At 32.3% G+C, this 14448-nt stretch overlaps 2 protein-coding genes across 4 annotated transcripts; both read right to left on the bottom strand.

The window, feature by feature from the left end:
• Positions 1-1352: 1352 nt before the first annotated feature.
• LOC102588064 (septum-promoting GTP-binding protein 1-like) lies at positions 1353-3881 on the bottom strand. The gene is made up of 6 exons (XM_006356857.2): positions 3523-3881; positions 2948-3068; positions 2643-2730; positions 2428-2467; positions 2240-2323; positions 1353-1639 (listed from the first exon to the last, which is right to left on the bottom strand). Exons 1-6 carry the CDS (start codon positions 3661-3663, stop codon positions 1475-1477), a joined length of 639 nt encoding a protein of 212 aa, XP_006356919.1. The 5' UTR covers positions 3664-3881; the 3' UTR covers positions 1353-1474.
• A 1241-nt stretch (positions 3882-5122) lies between these two features.
• On the bottom strand, positions 5123-10972 carry LOC102587316 (glutamate receptor 3.4-like). 3 transcript variants are annotated; one of them, XM_006356855.2, is made up of 7 exons: positions 10770-10972; positions 9819-10322; positions 7906-9239; positions 7004-7281; positions 6747-6778; positions 6240-6649; positions 5123-5797 (listed from the first exon to the last, which is right to left on the bottom strand). In XM_006356855.2, exons 2-7 carry the CDS (start codon positions 10108-10110, stop codon positions 5294-5296), a joined length of 2850 nt encoding a protein of 949 aa, XP_006356917.2. In that variant the 5' UTR covers positions 10111-10322; positions 10770-10972; the 3' UTR covers positions 5123-5293. The 3 variants fall into 3 exon arrangements, with proteins under 3 accessions (XP_006356917.2, XP_006356916.2, XP_015168676.1); XM_006356854.2 differs by having other exon boundaries at positions 10810-10972; XM_015313190.1 differs by having other exon boundaries at positions 5123-5752; positions 10810-10972.
• Between the last annotated feature and the right edge of the window lie 3476 nt (positions 10973-14448).

Below are 14448 nucleotides of genomic sequence, written 5' to 3'. Positions count from 1 at the left end.
CCTAATACTCCCTACCAAACGACCCCTAAATGTGAGACAAATAATGATTAAAAATATGTATTTTTGCCTCACATCATAGTCTAAATTCATTTGTTTTTGTTAACGACTTCTCTTGTGAAGTAGATATATGCTTATGAATATATTTTTTCAAAATTTAGAGAATTGTCATGATTTATTTTTTGATGCTCAAGACAAAAGAATGGCTTTATTTATCAATGATACTTATGTGATTTAGATTGTCAGAAATTTTGCTTCAAAATAGGTATTACTATATAAAAATTGCCCTTTTGTTTTACTTATTTACTATTTCTTAATATTTCAGTATTTTAGACGAAGAAAAATTCATATGACTTGTAATAACCCAGTTGAAGTTTGTATTAGTTTAATTGTTACTTATTTATTTAATATAGTTAACTTTTATGAGAAAAATATTTTCATTAATGCTAAATTTATTATTCAAATCTTCGCTTAAATAAGCAATACTATTTACTATAACATATATTTTCTGAACTGGTAATCACGTGTAACGCACGTATCAAAAAACTAGTATATATATAAGTTCAAGCAATTGTGAATTTCCTTTAACAGTAAAAATGATTTATTTGTCATTTTTGCTTGAATGCAAATTTCACACTTATTTAATTGTTCTTAATTGCATTCTAAGTATCCAATTCTTGACATAAATTTCATAGAATCAAAATTTAAATTAAATGTCATAATCTAGTATGTCATGACATAAGATTTGACTCGAAAATACACAAACCCTTAATACTATTAATACTCATCTTGAAAAAAACCTTAACAATATATAGTATTCTTTTAACAACAAATATAGAATTTTTAGAAATAATAACACTATCAAATTCTATAATAATTTCAAAGTCTTTCTTGGACAACTAATTTGCAAAAATTAAATTCTCCCTGATTTCAGGCACACGATAAATATTCAAGAAAGTTAATTTTTGTTCAAATATGAAATAGACGAAAAGAAGGGGAAAAAAGTGAAATTGCACTCCTTTAGAATACAACAAGCTTATTATCAATCGAATTAAAAGTGAAAAATATGTACCAATTGACGTCTCCATTAATAACGAACATAAGCAATTGAAATTGCACTTGTTTAAAAAGGTGACAATCCTTTTGTAAAACAAATATGTCCCCTTGTAACACCTTTTACTAAACTATCTTAATGGTGGTACCTTAAATAGCTATTTCAATATTACAAACTGTATAACAAGTATATTAAGGCGTTTGAGAGGATAAAAAAGGAACTAGGTAAAATCACGAATAATCAATGAACCGACTCTACAAATTACAAAGTCAAAAAGAAAACAAGAAAAAAATGTTTTCCATTCCACAAATTTGTGTATTTTACATAATGAGTCATAATCAAGAAAAACCGAAATTTCACTAGCTTGTTGTAGTAAAAGTAACAAGATCCAGTGATCGATTGTCTATGTGAGTCATTTGTAGTCTAGTAGTCTATAATGGGTTCTCCAATGGTGAGGTTACGTTCCAATGTCCATGGTAAGTTGAAGATTTTGGCTGTGATGAACTTGAAGATCTTGTTAACATTTATGTTGTAAGCTGAACTTGAGAAGAATAAAGTTGCATTTAGTGCCTTAGCATATGCTCTTGCCTGTTCAAACAAAATTAAGTCATGTTTAAGATAGTACAAATAAATCTTTATAGTAAAAGTAAAAGTATTTGCTTCTTTAATTTTTTTTAATTGTCTACTTTGGACTTTGCATCCTTTGGAAAACAATGATTAATATGAAGATTTTATCGTGATATTCATATTAAATGATATATAGTCTTAAGTCTTGAAAAATAATTTTGGAGAATAATTAAGTAATTAATATTAAGGATAAAATGTGAAAAAAGATAATAGGTTTATCTCTTTATATGTTAAAAATTGTCAATTCATGTTAGCAAATGAATCATGTTCTTCATTTCAATTTGTTTGTCTTACTTTTTTTTACTCTATTTCAAATAATATATATAATTTTTTTATAACTCTTTTATTCTAACTTTCCATATGATATATTATTAGACCAAATATTTGATGATAAATTCTATGTGCATTTAGTTTAAAACCACAAAAAAAATTAAAATATTATTTACTTTCTTAAACTCTGTGTCAAGTCTAAAATCAGATAATTAAATTAAAACGGAGAAAATATTATGCTTCATCTCAGTTTATCATTTATTGGTGCCACAAAAAAATGAGAAAATATACCTGCAAAGCGATTGTCCATTGCACATGTAATGGTAATTGAGCAAAATCATCAAACTTTGTTCCTATTAGAACTGGAATTGCCGTCTGTAAATCAAAATTAAATTAAATAATAAAGTCACATTAACATATTCTTTAATATTTCATCTAGAAAAACAAAAAAATAAAATGAAAAGTTTTAATCTTCTTACTTGATTCCATTTTCTTGCTTGTTGATACCAGCTAATTACACTGTTATTGATCAAGATACGAAAAATGTCAAAAATATCCTTAAACTATGTGAAATTGAACAAAAATATCCTCATCAGTTAATAATTTGATCTAAAAATATCGTTGTCGTCAATAATCACAACGATGATCCATTATTTTCATGTTAGCAAAAAAAAAAATTATAAATTATAAATACCTATTTAATGTACAACGACTTGTGAGATCAAACATAAACAACATTGCTACAGAGTCTTTACAAGCTACTGGAATATGAGAAACGTCACCTGCAATATCATAAACATAATTTTAGAAAAAGTTATGTTCACATAATTGTATCTTTAGAATGACAAAAAAAAAAAAAAAAAAAATATATATATATATATGTAGATTTTATTAAATTTTATTCGCATGCCAAAAATTGATGAGATTTTTCGGACAATCCACGTAAAAAAGAAGAAAAATGAGTCGAATCTGGATGAATGGATCGAGGAAAGAATATACCTTCGACTTCCCAAATGTTATAGGAAATTCTAGCGCCACTAACACAGAGAGTTTTGTCCATATGGTTTAACCCTGTTGTTGAAAAACCTTCTTCCCCTTTCTCCTTTCCTACATACTTTGTCTACAAAAAAAAAACACAGAAATGACAAAATTCATGATTAATTAAACTTGAAATATAAAAATACACATGTATCTAGAAAATCATGAGATTTCACTGGATATGTTATTGTTATTTTTGATGTATTTAGAAAATTAGAAGAAAAAAATAGTGTTCTGACTAAAATATGCATATGAATTAAGAGGTGCATGGTTGGCATGGCGGAGTCAAAAAATCATACAAGAGGGTTAATTGGTTTATATATAACAAAATATAATTGTTTTTGCCTTATTTGTGTTTCCTTATTTTAGGTCCAGCTTGTTATGTTATTTGTTGCATTTAAATTTTGAATCTGCCTCTGCAACTTGACATGTTATATGTTTGTATTTAAATTTTGAATTTGTCTCTGCAAGGCGGATAATATGATGATAATATTGCATGCATGGAAAGAAATTTTCTAGTAATTATTTCTACTAACCAAAAAACTTGTCTTTCCAATATGATAATCACCCAAGAGGCTGATTTTTAAAGCAACTAAATCCTCCATGGAATCCTTGTTGGCTAAACTACTGGAATAAACATTGGCGGAGGCGGGGATGGTGGCCGCAGAAGAAGACATTATATGTCGATTGGTGGTGGTGATGGTGATGGTGATGATTCAAAAGGTAGGATTTTGTCTTGGAATTAGGTAAAGGGGTGTTTTTTGGACCGTGTCAAGGAAGGGACGGTGGGAAGAAAAGTGAGTTTTAGGTTTGCTTTTATATTTGGAGAGTTAAGTGTTGAATCCGTGGGTAATTCTTGGGAATGAGTAAATCTCTCAATGTTAGTGTTGTTGACTCCATGAGAAATTCTTGGGAATGAGTGGATTTCTCAATGGTTGTTATCACTTTCGAGTCTGATTACTTTGGATTCGTGTCAAATGATTTCATTTTTGAGATCAAGTGCTCCTAATCAAAGATGATTCTGACATCATTAGATAAGAATGAATAAGTACTTGCTATTTGTCACAATTTTTAAAGATTATTCGATAGAATGTATCATTAATTAGTTAATTTTGATATTAATTCTTACTATTTAATTTTCTATTTAGTAATGATTTCAACCTATATATAACTAATTTATGTATAACTGATATAATTATACACCTAATTCACAATTATTCTTATACATCTTAAGCCATGAGCCCATGACAGTAATTAGGGGTACTTATTCTTGTAAATCATCGTTTACTTATAACTAGACTCGAGTCTCTTTCTATTCCCTATCATTCAAAAAAAAAAGTGACAATTTATGGTCAAAAACTTAAAACTTCTTCTATTAAGTACTCTCTCCGTCCATTTTAATTATCATATTGCGCTTTTCCAAAATTAATTTGATTTATTGTCAAAGTTAAATTAAACTACATTAATTCGATATTTTAAACAAAACAAAAAATAGATATTCAAAAACTAAATGAAAAGTACTATAAATTGCAATTTTTTGCATATCAATATGATGGAAAAATACATCATAAAAAATTAGTCAAAGTTCTTATAGTTTGACTCTAGAAAAAAAATCATGGCCATTAAAAGTAAACGGAGGAAATAGTAACAAACCAAGAAGAATAACTAAAGACACACTTCATCTATATTTCATTCTGCTTTATTTAAACCTCTTTCTACTTATTTTAAGTTGAACATCAATCCTAAGTTCTGGTGAACTACGATGAACAAATCATTCTCTTTCCACAAATAATAGGACAGAAAGGAAAAAGACATGGAATTTATTAAATTTATTTACTAAAAAAACAATAATACCCAAAGAAGGAAAACAAATGATTAAACTTTGAATACAATTGTCCCCCTATTTCATCATTTATACAATATAATATAGCCAGTTTTTTATTTTTTTTATCACCATGGTGTCCGGACCAACTTTCGTCACTTCCACGGGATATTTGTCACCTTCCACCAGTAACAGGTACCAAGTAACTCTGTCCACCAAGGCTAGGACAGATGGAAAGAATCACCTTCTGTTTTTTTGTCTCCACTAAGTTTTGAACCTAAAACCTTAGATTCACAGCCACTTCATTGACCACCAGATCACATGTATAATTTAGTTTTTTCCTACTAAATAGCCTACAAAGACATTTTTCATTCTAATCTACCTAAGTTTTTATGACAAATAAGTTACATAAAATAGGAATTATAAATGTCATATACATATATAGGTTGATGCATTGAACAAAAGAACATCAACCCAACAACATTTTAAACAGGAGAGTTCTGTTGCACATCTGAGCTATGACTTATCTGTTTCTTGTTGTCACTGTTCTTACGTTTGAGCATATCTTTTATCTCAGCTTCTCTTTTATCAACAAAGCCCATCAAGTCCTTGAAGCTACGTGACCGTAGGGAACGTCTACTAGACCTTGCAGATTCAGGTTCACTGATCTCCGGCTCCTCTGTCTCGGGATCATACCTGAGGAATTGACAGTAAACCTTGCAGATAAACACTACAAGAGCAACGGCACAAGCACCACCACAGATCACATAAAGGCCCCAGAAGCTACTGAGAGAAAGGCGAGTGTCGTCAACTTGGTTGTTTTGTGAAGAGCATTCTTTGTTAGATAGCCATTTGTCATGGATCCTTTGTAATTCACCATTTTCTGATAGTTGAAGGATAGCAGTTGACAAATCAATAGCCAGAGGAGAGTCCCTTTTAAATGCCTGACCAAAGACAGTTAAGATCAATCTTTGAGTAGACCAGATTGCCTGTGCATCATCACAAGGAGATAAGCATAATACTCCCTCCGTTTCAATTTGTTTGTCTGGTTTTGATTTGACACAGAGTTTAAGAAAGTAAAGAAAACTTTTGAATCTTGTGGTCTTAAGCTAAAGATATGTAATATGTACCAAAATACTCTTTAATCTTGTGGTATTTAACATGTCATATGGAAATCAGAATTAAAGAGTTGCCAAAAAGGAAGGAGACATTCTTTTTGAAATGGCCAAAAAGAAAAGTAAGACGAACAAATTGAAATAGAGGAAGTATGTTGTAGTTTCCATTTTTTCTATTCCAATTTTGGACTGAGTTCTCTTTATTCCTCTTCATTGGGGTTGAGGATGAAGGCGATTTAGATCATTTGTAAGTCATAAATATAGTTTTATGGCGAACTGTCAGCTCATCATAGCAAAAGCAAAAGGAAATACTTACAAAGCCCCATCCGCTCTTTGTGAACTCCTGTCCTACAGTCCTGAATATGCATTTGCTATTAGACAAAAACAGCTCAACATAAGGGAGCTCGTCTACAATGGCAGCAACACCACCACCTTTTGGACCTTGCTGGAGGGCGCTGACATATTCAGCTTCGCTTTTTATTATTCGGAGCCGTGACTTTGGAACATGTAGCTCATCAATGAGATAATTGTATGCAAATGACCCATCCTGGACTCCTATAGGATCAGGGCTTGAGATTAAACTGTCAATTCCAGCAATTCCCGAAGACAGTTTCTGCACTGTAAGGATAGATGTCAAGCTAGCTGTATAGCTCGAATTGATGATTAAAACCACAAAGAGCCAGAAGATCAGCACACAGCGTCCCAAGGTGCTCAATGTGTTCTCTCCTGTATTCATTCACAACGGAGAGTGTCAGCTGTGCGAAGGAAGAACTGAGTATCATAATAGCACCTTGCTAGAAAAGTTCAAGGAGGATATTCTTACTGTGCGCGAAAAACATGGTTGAGAAACTAAACCTGAAAGACAAAATGGATATTAGTACCAGGGATAATATACGTGTACAGGCAAAATGATTTACTAAAAAAAGGATCTTCTCAACATTAATGGTGCCATCAGAATTCAAATTGTGCAAAGGAAAGAGTCAAAATTAGATTCATGCTAGAACATTAAAGAAAAACCTGCACTTAAATAGCATACTGATTCTCATTTCACGAGAAGTTGTAGCAGTAAGAAGTACTAACCAGAACACTGTAATGAGTTGTTTCCTCGGTGGACCGCGGAATTCAGGATTCATCCGATGCTCAAGAATCCAAATAACAGAACCAACAAAGAGGAAGAATACCCCAGTTACACCCCACATTTGAATTGTAAATGGCTTAAAGAAAGCCCAAGGACTGGATTTGGTCTCTTTGACAGGAGCAACTACGACGAGTCCAGATTCCATATAAGGCTGTGTGAAGTCCACAATCCTTGTTCGATTTGTTGTAATTGCAATATCTCCAACAGCTGCATCATATTTCTAACAAACAAATGTACCCTGATAAGTGCTCTAAGAAATATTCTCATTATTTTATGCATACACAACTGTTCTTAGTTGAAGGCAGAGATAGAATGTTACATCATTACGGTGTACAGAAAAGAAACTAAATTTTCTTGGACATTCCTCCCAACCGATATTTAAGAAATTTTATCAAACGACTTTACTCAATAAACTGAATGTATAGACAATTGCTGCTGACCAACCTATTCAGTTCAATTACATATTTCTTCAACTTACTGGTCATATCGCGTTATCAACAGTCGCAAAGATATCAGTTTATATCACACTGAACCAAACATTTGAGTTATGCATCCGTAAATCCTCGACAAATCCACATTAGTATAAAATCCACTTATGGTCATGCATATTTCACTTACCCTATATAGAATTGTGATACTTCTAATCAGCATCAAGGGTCTCTATCACATTTCATATATATAAAAAAGGAATCACCTTATTTCCTAATTAGTTAGTGTTTCCATCACGGAAAATCGTGATGCATAGATACTGAAGCTGAGTAGATATAGTTAGACTGGTCACTGGCTTGGTTAGAGTACTTTTGTCATAAATACTAGGTTGTTGAATGTAGCTGTAAGTACTCACATTTTGTGCAACATCATTCACTATGCTGTTGAACGACGGGTTTCTTTTTCCATCTCCGTATAAAATGTAGACATGAGGGACAGGGTAAGCCAACAAGTCTATTGCAGCCTCAAAAACATCAATACAATATCCTTTCACCCCGGCAGGTCCTTTATCTTTCTTCACAAACTCTTCAAAAGTGACACGGAAAGGAATGGCAATTCTCAGGGGCTTTCCATTATTGGGGAACACCCATCCTCGAGGTCGTTTTATAGTTTCTCCAGGCCATATAGCATTATATAGATGTTGGTTACTGGTTGAAGTGTTAGCAGGCTTTGTGTATAAAACCTCAGGAGTTATAACAGAGAGACCAGAATAGTTTGACCAGTAACCTATAGTGCGTAATCCAGTTCCAACTACATTAAGAACATCATATGCTGGATGAATCAAATCCTTCTGAGGATCAAACTGAATCTGACCAGTTAGACCTGTGAAGTTCATGCCAACAAGTATCTGGAGTAGTTTCTGTCCTTGGTCAAAAACTCGGAGGGATGACAACTTCAGAGCACTTCCATTGGTATCACGCAAACTGGGGTCATCAGAGAAAGTGACATTTCCACCATTCTTGAAGAAAAGGTCAAGTGCACGGGCAACCAACCAAACTGTATCGTAAGCATAGAGTGCATAAGAATTAAACCTTGAAGTTTGTATACTCTTCAAGTTTTTCCATCGAGATGCAAATGTCTTTTTCTTATCAGAATCTGGAGTGTGATGGCGAAGCGCGACAACCCCTTGTAGTACGTCCATAGTATCTTTATTAGAATCTGATGAATCCAAAACAGATGGAAGCCAATCAGTAGCGATCCAAACATAACCACTGCTCATCATTCCCAATTTTTTTGCCTTCGAAAAAAAGGACAGTCCAGTATCAGGATTTACATGAACAATATAAACTCGTGCCTCCATAAGGTTCACACTGACTAACAAGTCATCGATATCACTCATAGTAGCTCCAGGAGAAAAGGCTGCTTTATAAGAGATCTTGGCTCGCTTCTTTGCAAGGGCATCACCCAACACCGATATCCCATTTCTACCGTTGTCATCATCAACAAATATGGCTATAACCTCCTTCCATCCATAATAATCAACCAGATCAGCAATAGCATACATCTGGAAGTAATCATTTGTGACAGTTCTAAGAAAATATTGGTACTGAAGAGAGGAAAGAGTAGGATCAGTTGCAAAAGACAAAAGCGGGACACGAAGTTCATTCACTACATGAGAAATGACATGTGCTATTCCAGAGGATTGCGGACCCACCGCAACAACAACTTCTTTCTCCATCAGCTGCAAAGCTGCAAAGGAAGTATGTGTGTTAAATATTAAGAGGGATACAGGAATAAAAGCAATAGATAAATAAAGTTAATGCAAAAAACCTAAATGTGACAGGAACACCAGCTTCGGTTATGGTTTTGACAAACATTGAACTATTACAAAATCCTGAAACAGGCCATGAAGGCAGGCATGAACTAAACTTAGCTTCTGCATTTCCAATAGAGGAAGTGTGTATTGCTTCATGGTCCCATTTCTGGTCTAAATCCATTCGTGATAGTTTACACTTCTCAAAAGAGTCTCGAAACATTCCATTGCACCCTTCTCCCCGGTGCCACCACGCCCACAATGTATTAAAATTAAGGAAGCTGAAGAAAAGAAATACCATCACCCCCTTATATATGATCAAGCGAGGGAATTGGATTGAATGAGCACATCTTAGTCTCAAATTTATACATAAAATGGGGAACACCGCATTTGTTAATAATACTGAAAGTAAAAGAAATTGACTATACGATATCATGTGTCTAGACACCAGCACTACTGAGAATTAAGTAGCTTTAATACAGACAAGAAAATTATGGTGGAGAAAAAGCCTTTACCATCAATAGTGCCTATGAATCCACTGCAATTTGTATCCTGTGTTATGACGTCCAATTTGGTCCCACTAAGTACTGTAGAATCAGCATTAACATCATCAACTGCAGCTAAAATGGCTGGCATTACAGAACTTCCGATCACTGAATTTACTGTGAATAAAGCTCCAAACTTCACCACTTTTGGCCTAGACAAGGAAGAGACAGTGACATTCTCAGTCCCACCAAGAACCGCCATAGGCACCCATATACATGAAACCAATAAGAGAAACACTCTCCTCTTCACTTGGGCATCCATCGCTACCTTCCAGCAAGCACGGCTTGAGCTAGCCTACCGCGTAGCTTTGGCCCAGATTTTGTACTTGTGTTTAAAAAAAATCCACTTATCAAGAACCAGTAATTTGCTTTTTGTAGAATCTAAACTCATAAACTCAAAATCCTAACTCCGCGTCTATCAACAAATGACTGAGGATTACCTCACCTCACAGTTTCTCCCCAAAAAAAAAGCTCCTGTCAACAAATGCAACATAAAAATGAAGCTTAAATCCCAAATCTTGAAGATAAAAATTCAAGATTTCATGCAAGAATCCTCAAAAGATAAGAACTTGGCAAAACAAGGAGTTCCAATATGAGCCTCAGAGCAAGAATCTGAAATTAGATACCCCATTACTATCAGCACAGCAGTTGTCCTAATTAGAAAACCTCAACCCATTAAACCAAAACAGAAAAGTACAATATTTTCTGAACCTAGCACTTGTTCCAATATGATTTGATTCCCAATTGAGAAAGAATAAAAATCACCCTAAACACAAGCTTAAACAATGTAATCAATATTAAAATATATTATTCTAGAGAGTTCAATAAGGCAACCAGTCAACCACTATAGTCATACAAGCTACACACAACTAATTAATAAAATAAAGAAATGAGTTGGGAGCAAAAAGGTTCAAACTTTACCTTGGATTCATGTTGACTGATGAATAAACAAAGGGATTACCTGTTAAGTCTCGCCATTTTGGAACAAACAAGTGAAGAGCAGCTTTCAAGGAAATTTGGATGGACGAAAAGTGTGCCAACATTCTTGCAACCTCAGTAAAGAATGATCTTTTTTTTCTAGCTATGTCCCTCTCCACTTGACTCCCCCTTTCAAAATTAGTGCTACTATAACCAAAAAAAATCCTCATTTCAAAATAAGTATCACTATAACAAAAAAAAAAAGTTGTATTTATTAAAAAAATTAATAATCATAATATATAATTTACTAAATCACCGCTATTAGATGAATCTTCTTGTAAATTAAATATTATTCCCTCTGTCTTATTTTATGTGGCATCATTTAACTTGACATGATGTTAAACAAAGAAAAAAGAAAAAATTTAAAACTTGTGATCTAAACCAATTCCTAAATATTTGTATGATTATAAATCACTTCATCAAAGGTAAATGAAAAATTTTAAAGTTAAATTTTTTTTAATTATATTAAAGTCATGACATTCTTTTTAGAACGAACTAAAAAAAATTACATGAAATGAAATGAGACAAAGAAAATACTAAAAAGTGAAACATAAAGATATGATTGAAAAATAATACTACTTTATTTTGAATTCCTAAAATAACACTTGTTTTAATACAATCTTTTTTATTGAGATAATACTTATGAAACTGAGTTAGTAATAATCTATTACTCTGCACTTCACTTATATATTGATCTTATATAAAATAAATATTTTATTTTATTTATTTGTTTATTTTATCAAATTAAAAAGGTTTTATTACAAAAAAAAATTATACGATCTTCAATATTAAATAACTATATAAACTGATAGAAATCAAATTTTAAATTTCTAATATATTGATAATAGAATTAATTTAATAAAATACATATCTAATTAAGATTTTTTTTTCTTTTTTTAATAACACTCCTTTACATCTGGTTTGAATTTTTGTAGTTTGTAAGTAGGGCCTGTGTGAAACTCGTGAATACATTCCCCCAAGGCTTTGTCCAAGTCTACCATGTGATGCATATGATAGTTTAGAGTTCTTCCAAAAAATGTGAGAAGGATAATTAATATATTTATAGGGGGGAAACTGAGAAATATCAATGTAACACGACTTCTTCAATGTGGGGCTACTTGCAAAATTTATTTAAGGGCTTCTAATTTTAAATACACTACAACCAACACTCACTTAGGGTTAGTTTGATAGAGTGTTTCAAAATTTTATAAACTTTTAGATATACATAAAGAGATCAAGGAATCATATATTGGCTTTCTCAAAGCCATTGTTCGATGTCCTTAGCGATCCAAATCATTTCATTTAAGAAATATGCTATTAAAGTTCATCGAATTATGGTGAATATTTAGGAGAGGAGAATCAAAAGGAAACAAAATTGTACTCGCACTGTTATTAATAAAATTATGTTTCTTCAAATAAGTAAAAATATTGAATAAGTAATAATTTATCTCAACTTTCAACAAAAAGATATATATTTTATCTCGATTTTAAATTTCTATATATTAAATATTTTTACATTATTTTATATTATTAAATACCAATTTCTTTTCTTTTTTAAATAATGTTAAAGTTTTAAGATACAAAATGTAGCTAAAGAGGAACATGATAACGCATCATGCTAAGATATAAAATGTACTTAAATATAGTAAACAAACTTTTCTCGTTGATGTAAAAGTCAAAATTATGTTGGTATTGATACACGAAAACACACTTTAGACACTAAGATAAAGGAAAAATAAACTACATTACAGTAAAATCTCACTAAATTAATACACGATAAATTAATAATTTCTCTAAGATAATATTTTTTTCTAGTCTCAACTTAGGCCAATGTAAAAAAACCACCAATTTCGATAAGATAATAAGATAATTTATTTTTAGAAAACCCATATATAAATATATGGTCCCATTAATATTATAAATTAAATAATTAATTAAAAGTACAAATATATATAAGACAAGTTAGAGAAATATGATTCTATTGTGTTTTCTTTTTGTTAAAATTTAAATCTAGTTGAAGCTCATCTCGAACTTTTCTTATTGCATCCAAATGTTTCGGTGTTGCCACAACTACAAATCTTTTTGAGTGCATTTGGAATGATCTCTTTGTACTCACATAATACTTTACGTATTTGATCTGTCATTGTTGATATTGTGACACCTTGTCACGACTCAACTCACTTGGCCGTGCGGACACCTACTCTAACACCTATATAGGCGAACCCTTACCACCCCACTTTAAAATCAGACAATGTGGAAATTAAATAAACCTAAGAAAACTTTTTAATATTTTTAAATAATATGAAGCTCGAATATATGAGTCATTCTTTTACAATTACCTGAAACACCCTCTGACGAAACTAGTCTAAATAGGTGTAAGAGCTACTAAGAGAGTTCAATGTATAAAAGGAAATAAGACACAACTCTCATCATAAGAAAAAAGAAGTAGAAGTTGTCAGAGATCACCATCGTCTTCACGTAATAAACTTTACTGAATCCTGCAACTAGACTACGCCAAGTGGCATAACGAGAATAGTATCGGTACAAAACAGGTATTGGTAGGCATCATCACTCGACCCGAATCTACCACATAATATCATGCACATAATTAAGAGCAGGAAAATAAAACAACATTGTTGGAACTCACACATGTCACCCAAGTCACCCCACCTTCTTCCGCTGCCAACTCCAACCTCTCTAAGTCATTACATCCTCACATCATATCATAAGTTAACCCCCTAATTGTTACTTCGGTTGTTATTAATCATGTTACTTAAATTACTATTCCCCCTCAAGCTCTCATGTCAACTCCTTACCTTACGACACTTTAATTATATGAAAATATGAACTAATAAACACCATTAGTAAAACAGAGATATACAATTATAACCATGATTATAAAATACCCGTTCTTCCAATCCTCACCACTACTTAGCATTATTCACATGTCAAGTGTAATTCTTTACGTTGTCGAGTACTCGGACTACCATGACTCCCTGGCCACTCAAGGACCAACAAGTGATACTTAAAACATAATAATTCAACCTAGTCCTCTCATTGACCAACCTATAATCATCTCATCACAAAAAAATAGATATGATTCTCTCATGAACATACACACAAACGGTTATTGTACTGGTGTGGTACCTGATTTAATAATAATATATGTAGTAGTGTGGTATCCTATCCAATAATATATATATATATATATATATCGATGTGGTGTCCGATCCAAAAATAATAATAATAATAATAATATATGTATCTGTCCTAACAAATGATCCAAGTCTAAACAAGAAGGGATACATCCCTAACTAATGAACTAATCAACTAACTAGAACAAATATCTAAGTTCGGAAATGATGGACATGGACGAAAGAGAACCCTATGGCAGCCCGGAAGAATTGGCTCACCCTTGAATTCGAAGCAACGATCACTGATCTTCTAAGCGAGGTCTGTCAATAGTCGTATGAAGATGCCCTGTACTCAACAAAAATAAGAGCAAGTGCAGAATCAGTACACAACCACAATGTACTAGTAGGATCACGCGGCTATCACACTAGTGTAACATAAGCAAGTCAAACAACATTATAACCACATGCATATATATCAACATTTACAA

Source organism: Solanum tuberosum, unplaced genomic scaffold, assembly GCF_000226075.1.
Source record: "Solanum tuberosum cultivar DM 1-3 516 R44 unplaced genomic scaffold, SolTub_3.0 scf00236, whole genome shotgun sequence".
Classification (NCBI taxonomy): domain Eukaryota; kingdom Viridiplantae; phylum Streptophyta; class Magnoliopsida; order Solanales; family Solanaceae; genus Solanum; species Solanum tuberosum.
The sequence above is the reverse complement of the archived record's forward strand: the minus strand, read 5'-3'. Positions and strand labels throughout refer to the sequence as shown.

Bases quoted from the DNA above. Each gene is read 5' to 3' on its own strand.
- LOC102587316 (XM_006356855.2), bottom strand. From the start codon at position 10,110: ATGGATGCCCAAGTGAAGAGGAGAGTGTTTCTCTTATTGGTTTCATGT. The intron at 7,282-7,905 runs GTGAGTACTTAC...TTTGTTTGTTAG, and splicing joins TGAATGATGTTGCACAAAAT to AAATATGATGCAGCTGTTGG. The intron at 6,779-7,003 runs GTTAGTACTTCT...TTTGTCTTTCAG, and splicing joins CAACTCATTACAGTGTTCTG to GTTTAGTTTCTCAACCATGT.
- LOC102588064 (XM_006356857.2), bottom strand. From the start codon at position 3,663: ATGTCTTCTTCTGCGGCCACCATCCCCGCCTCCGCCAATGTTTATTCC. The intron at 2,731-2,947 runs GTATATTCTTTC...ATGATATTGCAG, and splicing joins TAACATTTGGGAAGTCGAAG to GTGACGTTTCTCATATTCCA. The intron at 1,640-2,239 runs GTATATTTTCTC...TTGTTTGAACAG, and splicing joins AATGGACAATCGCTTTGCAG to GCAAGAGCATATGCTAAGGC.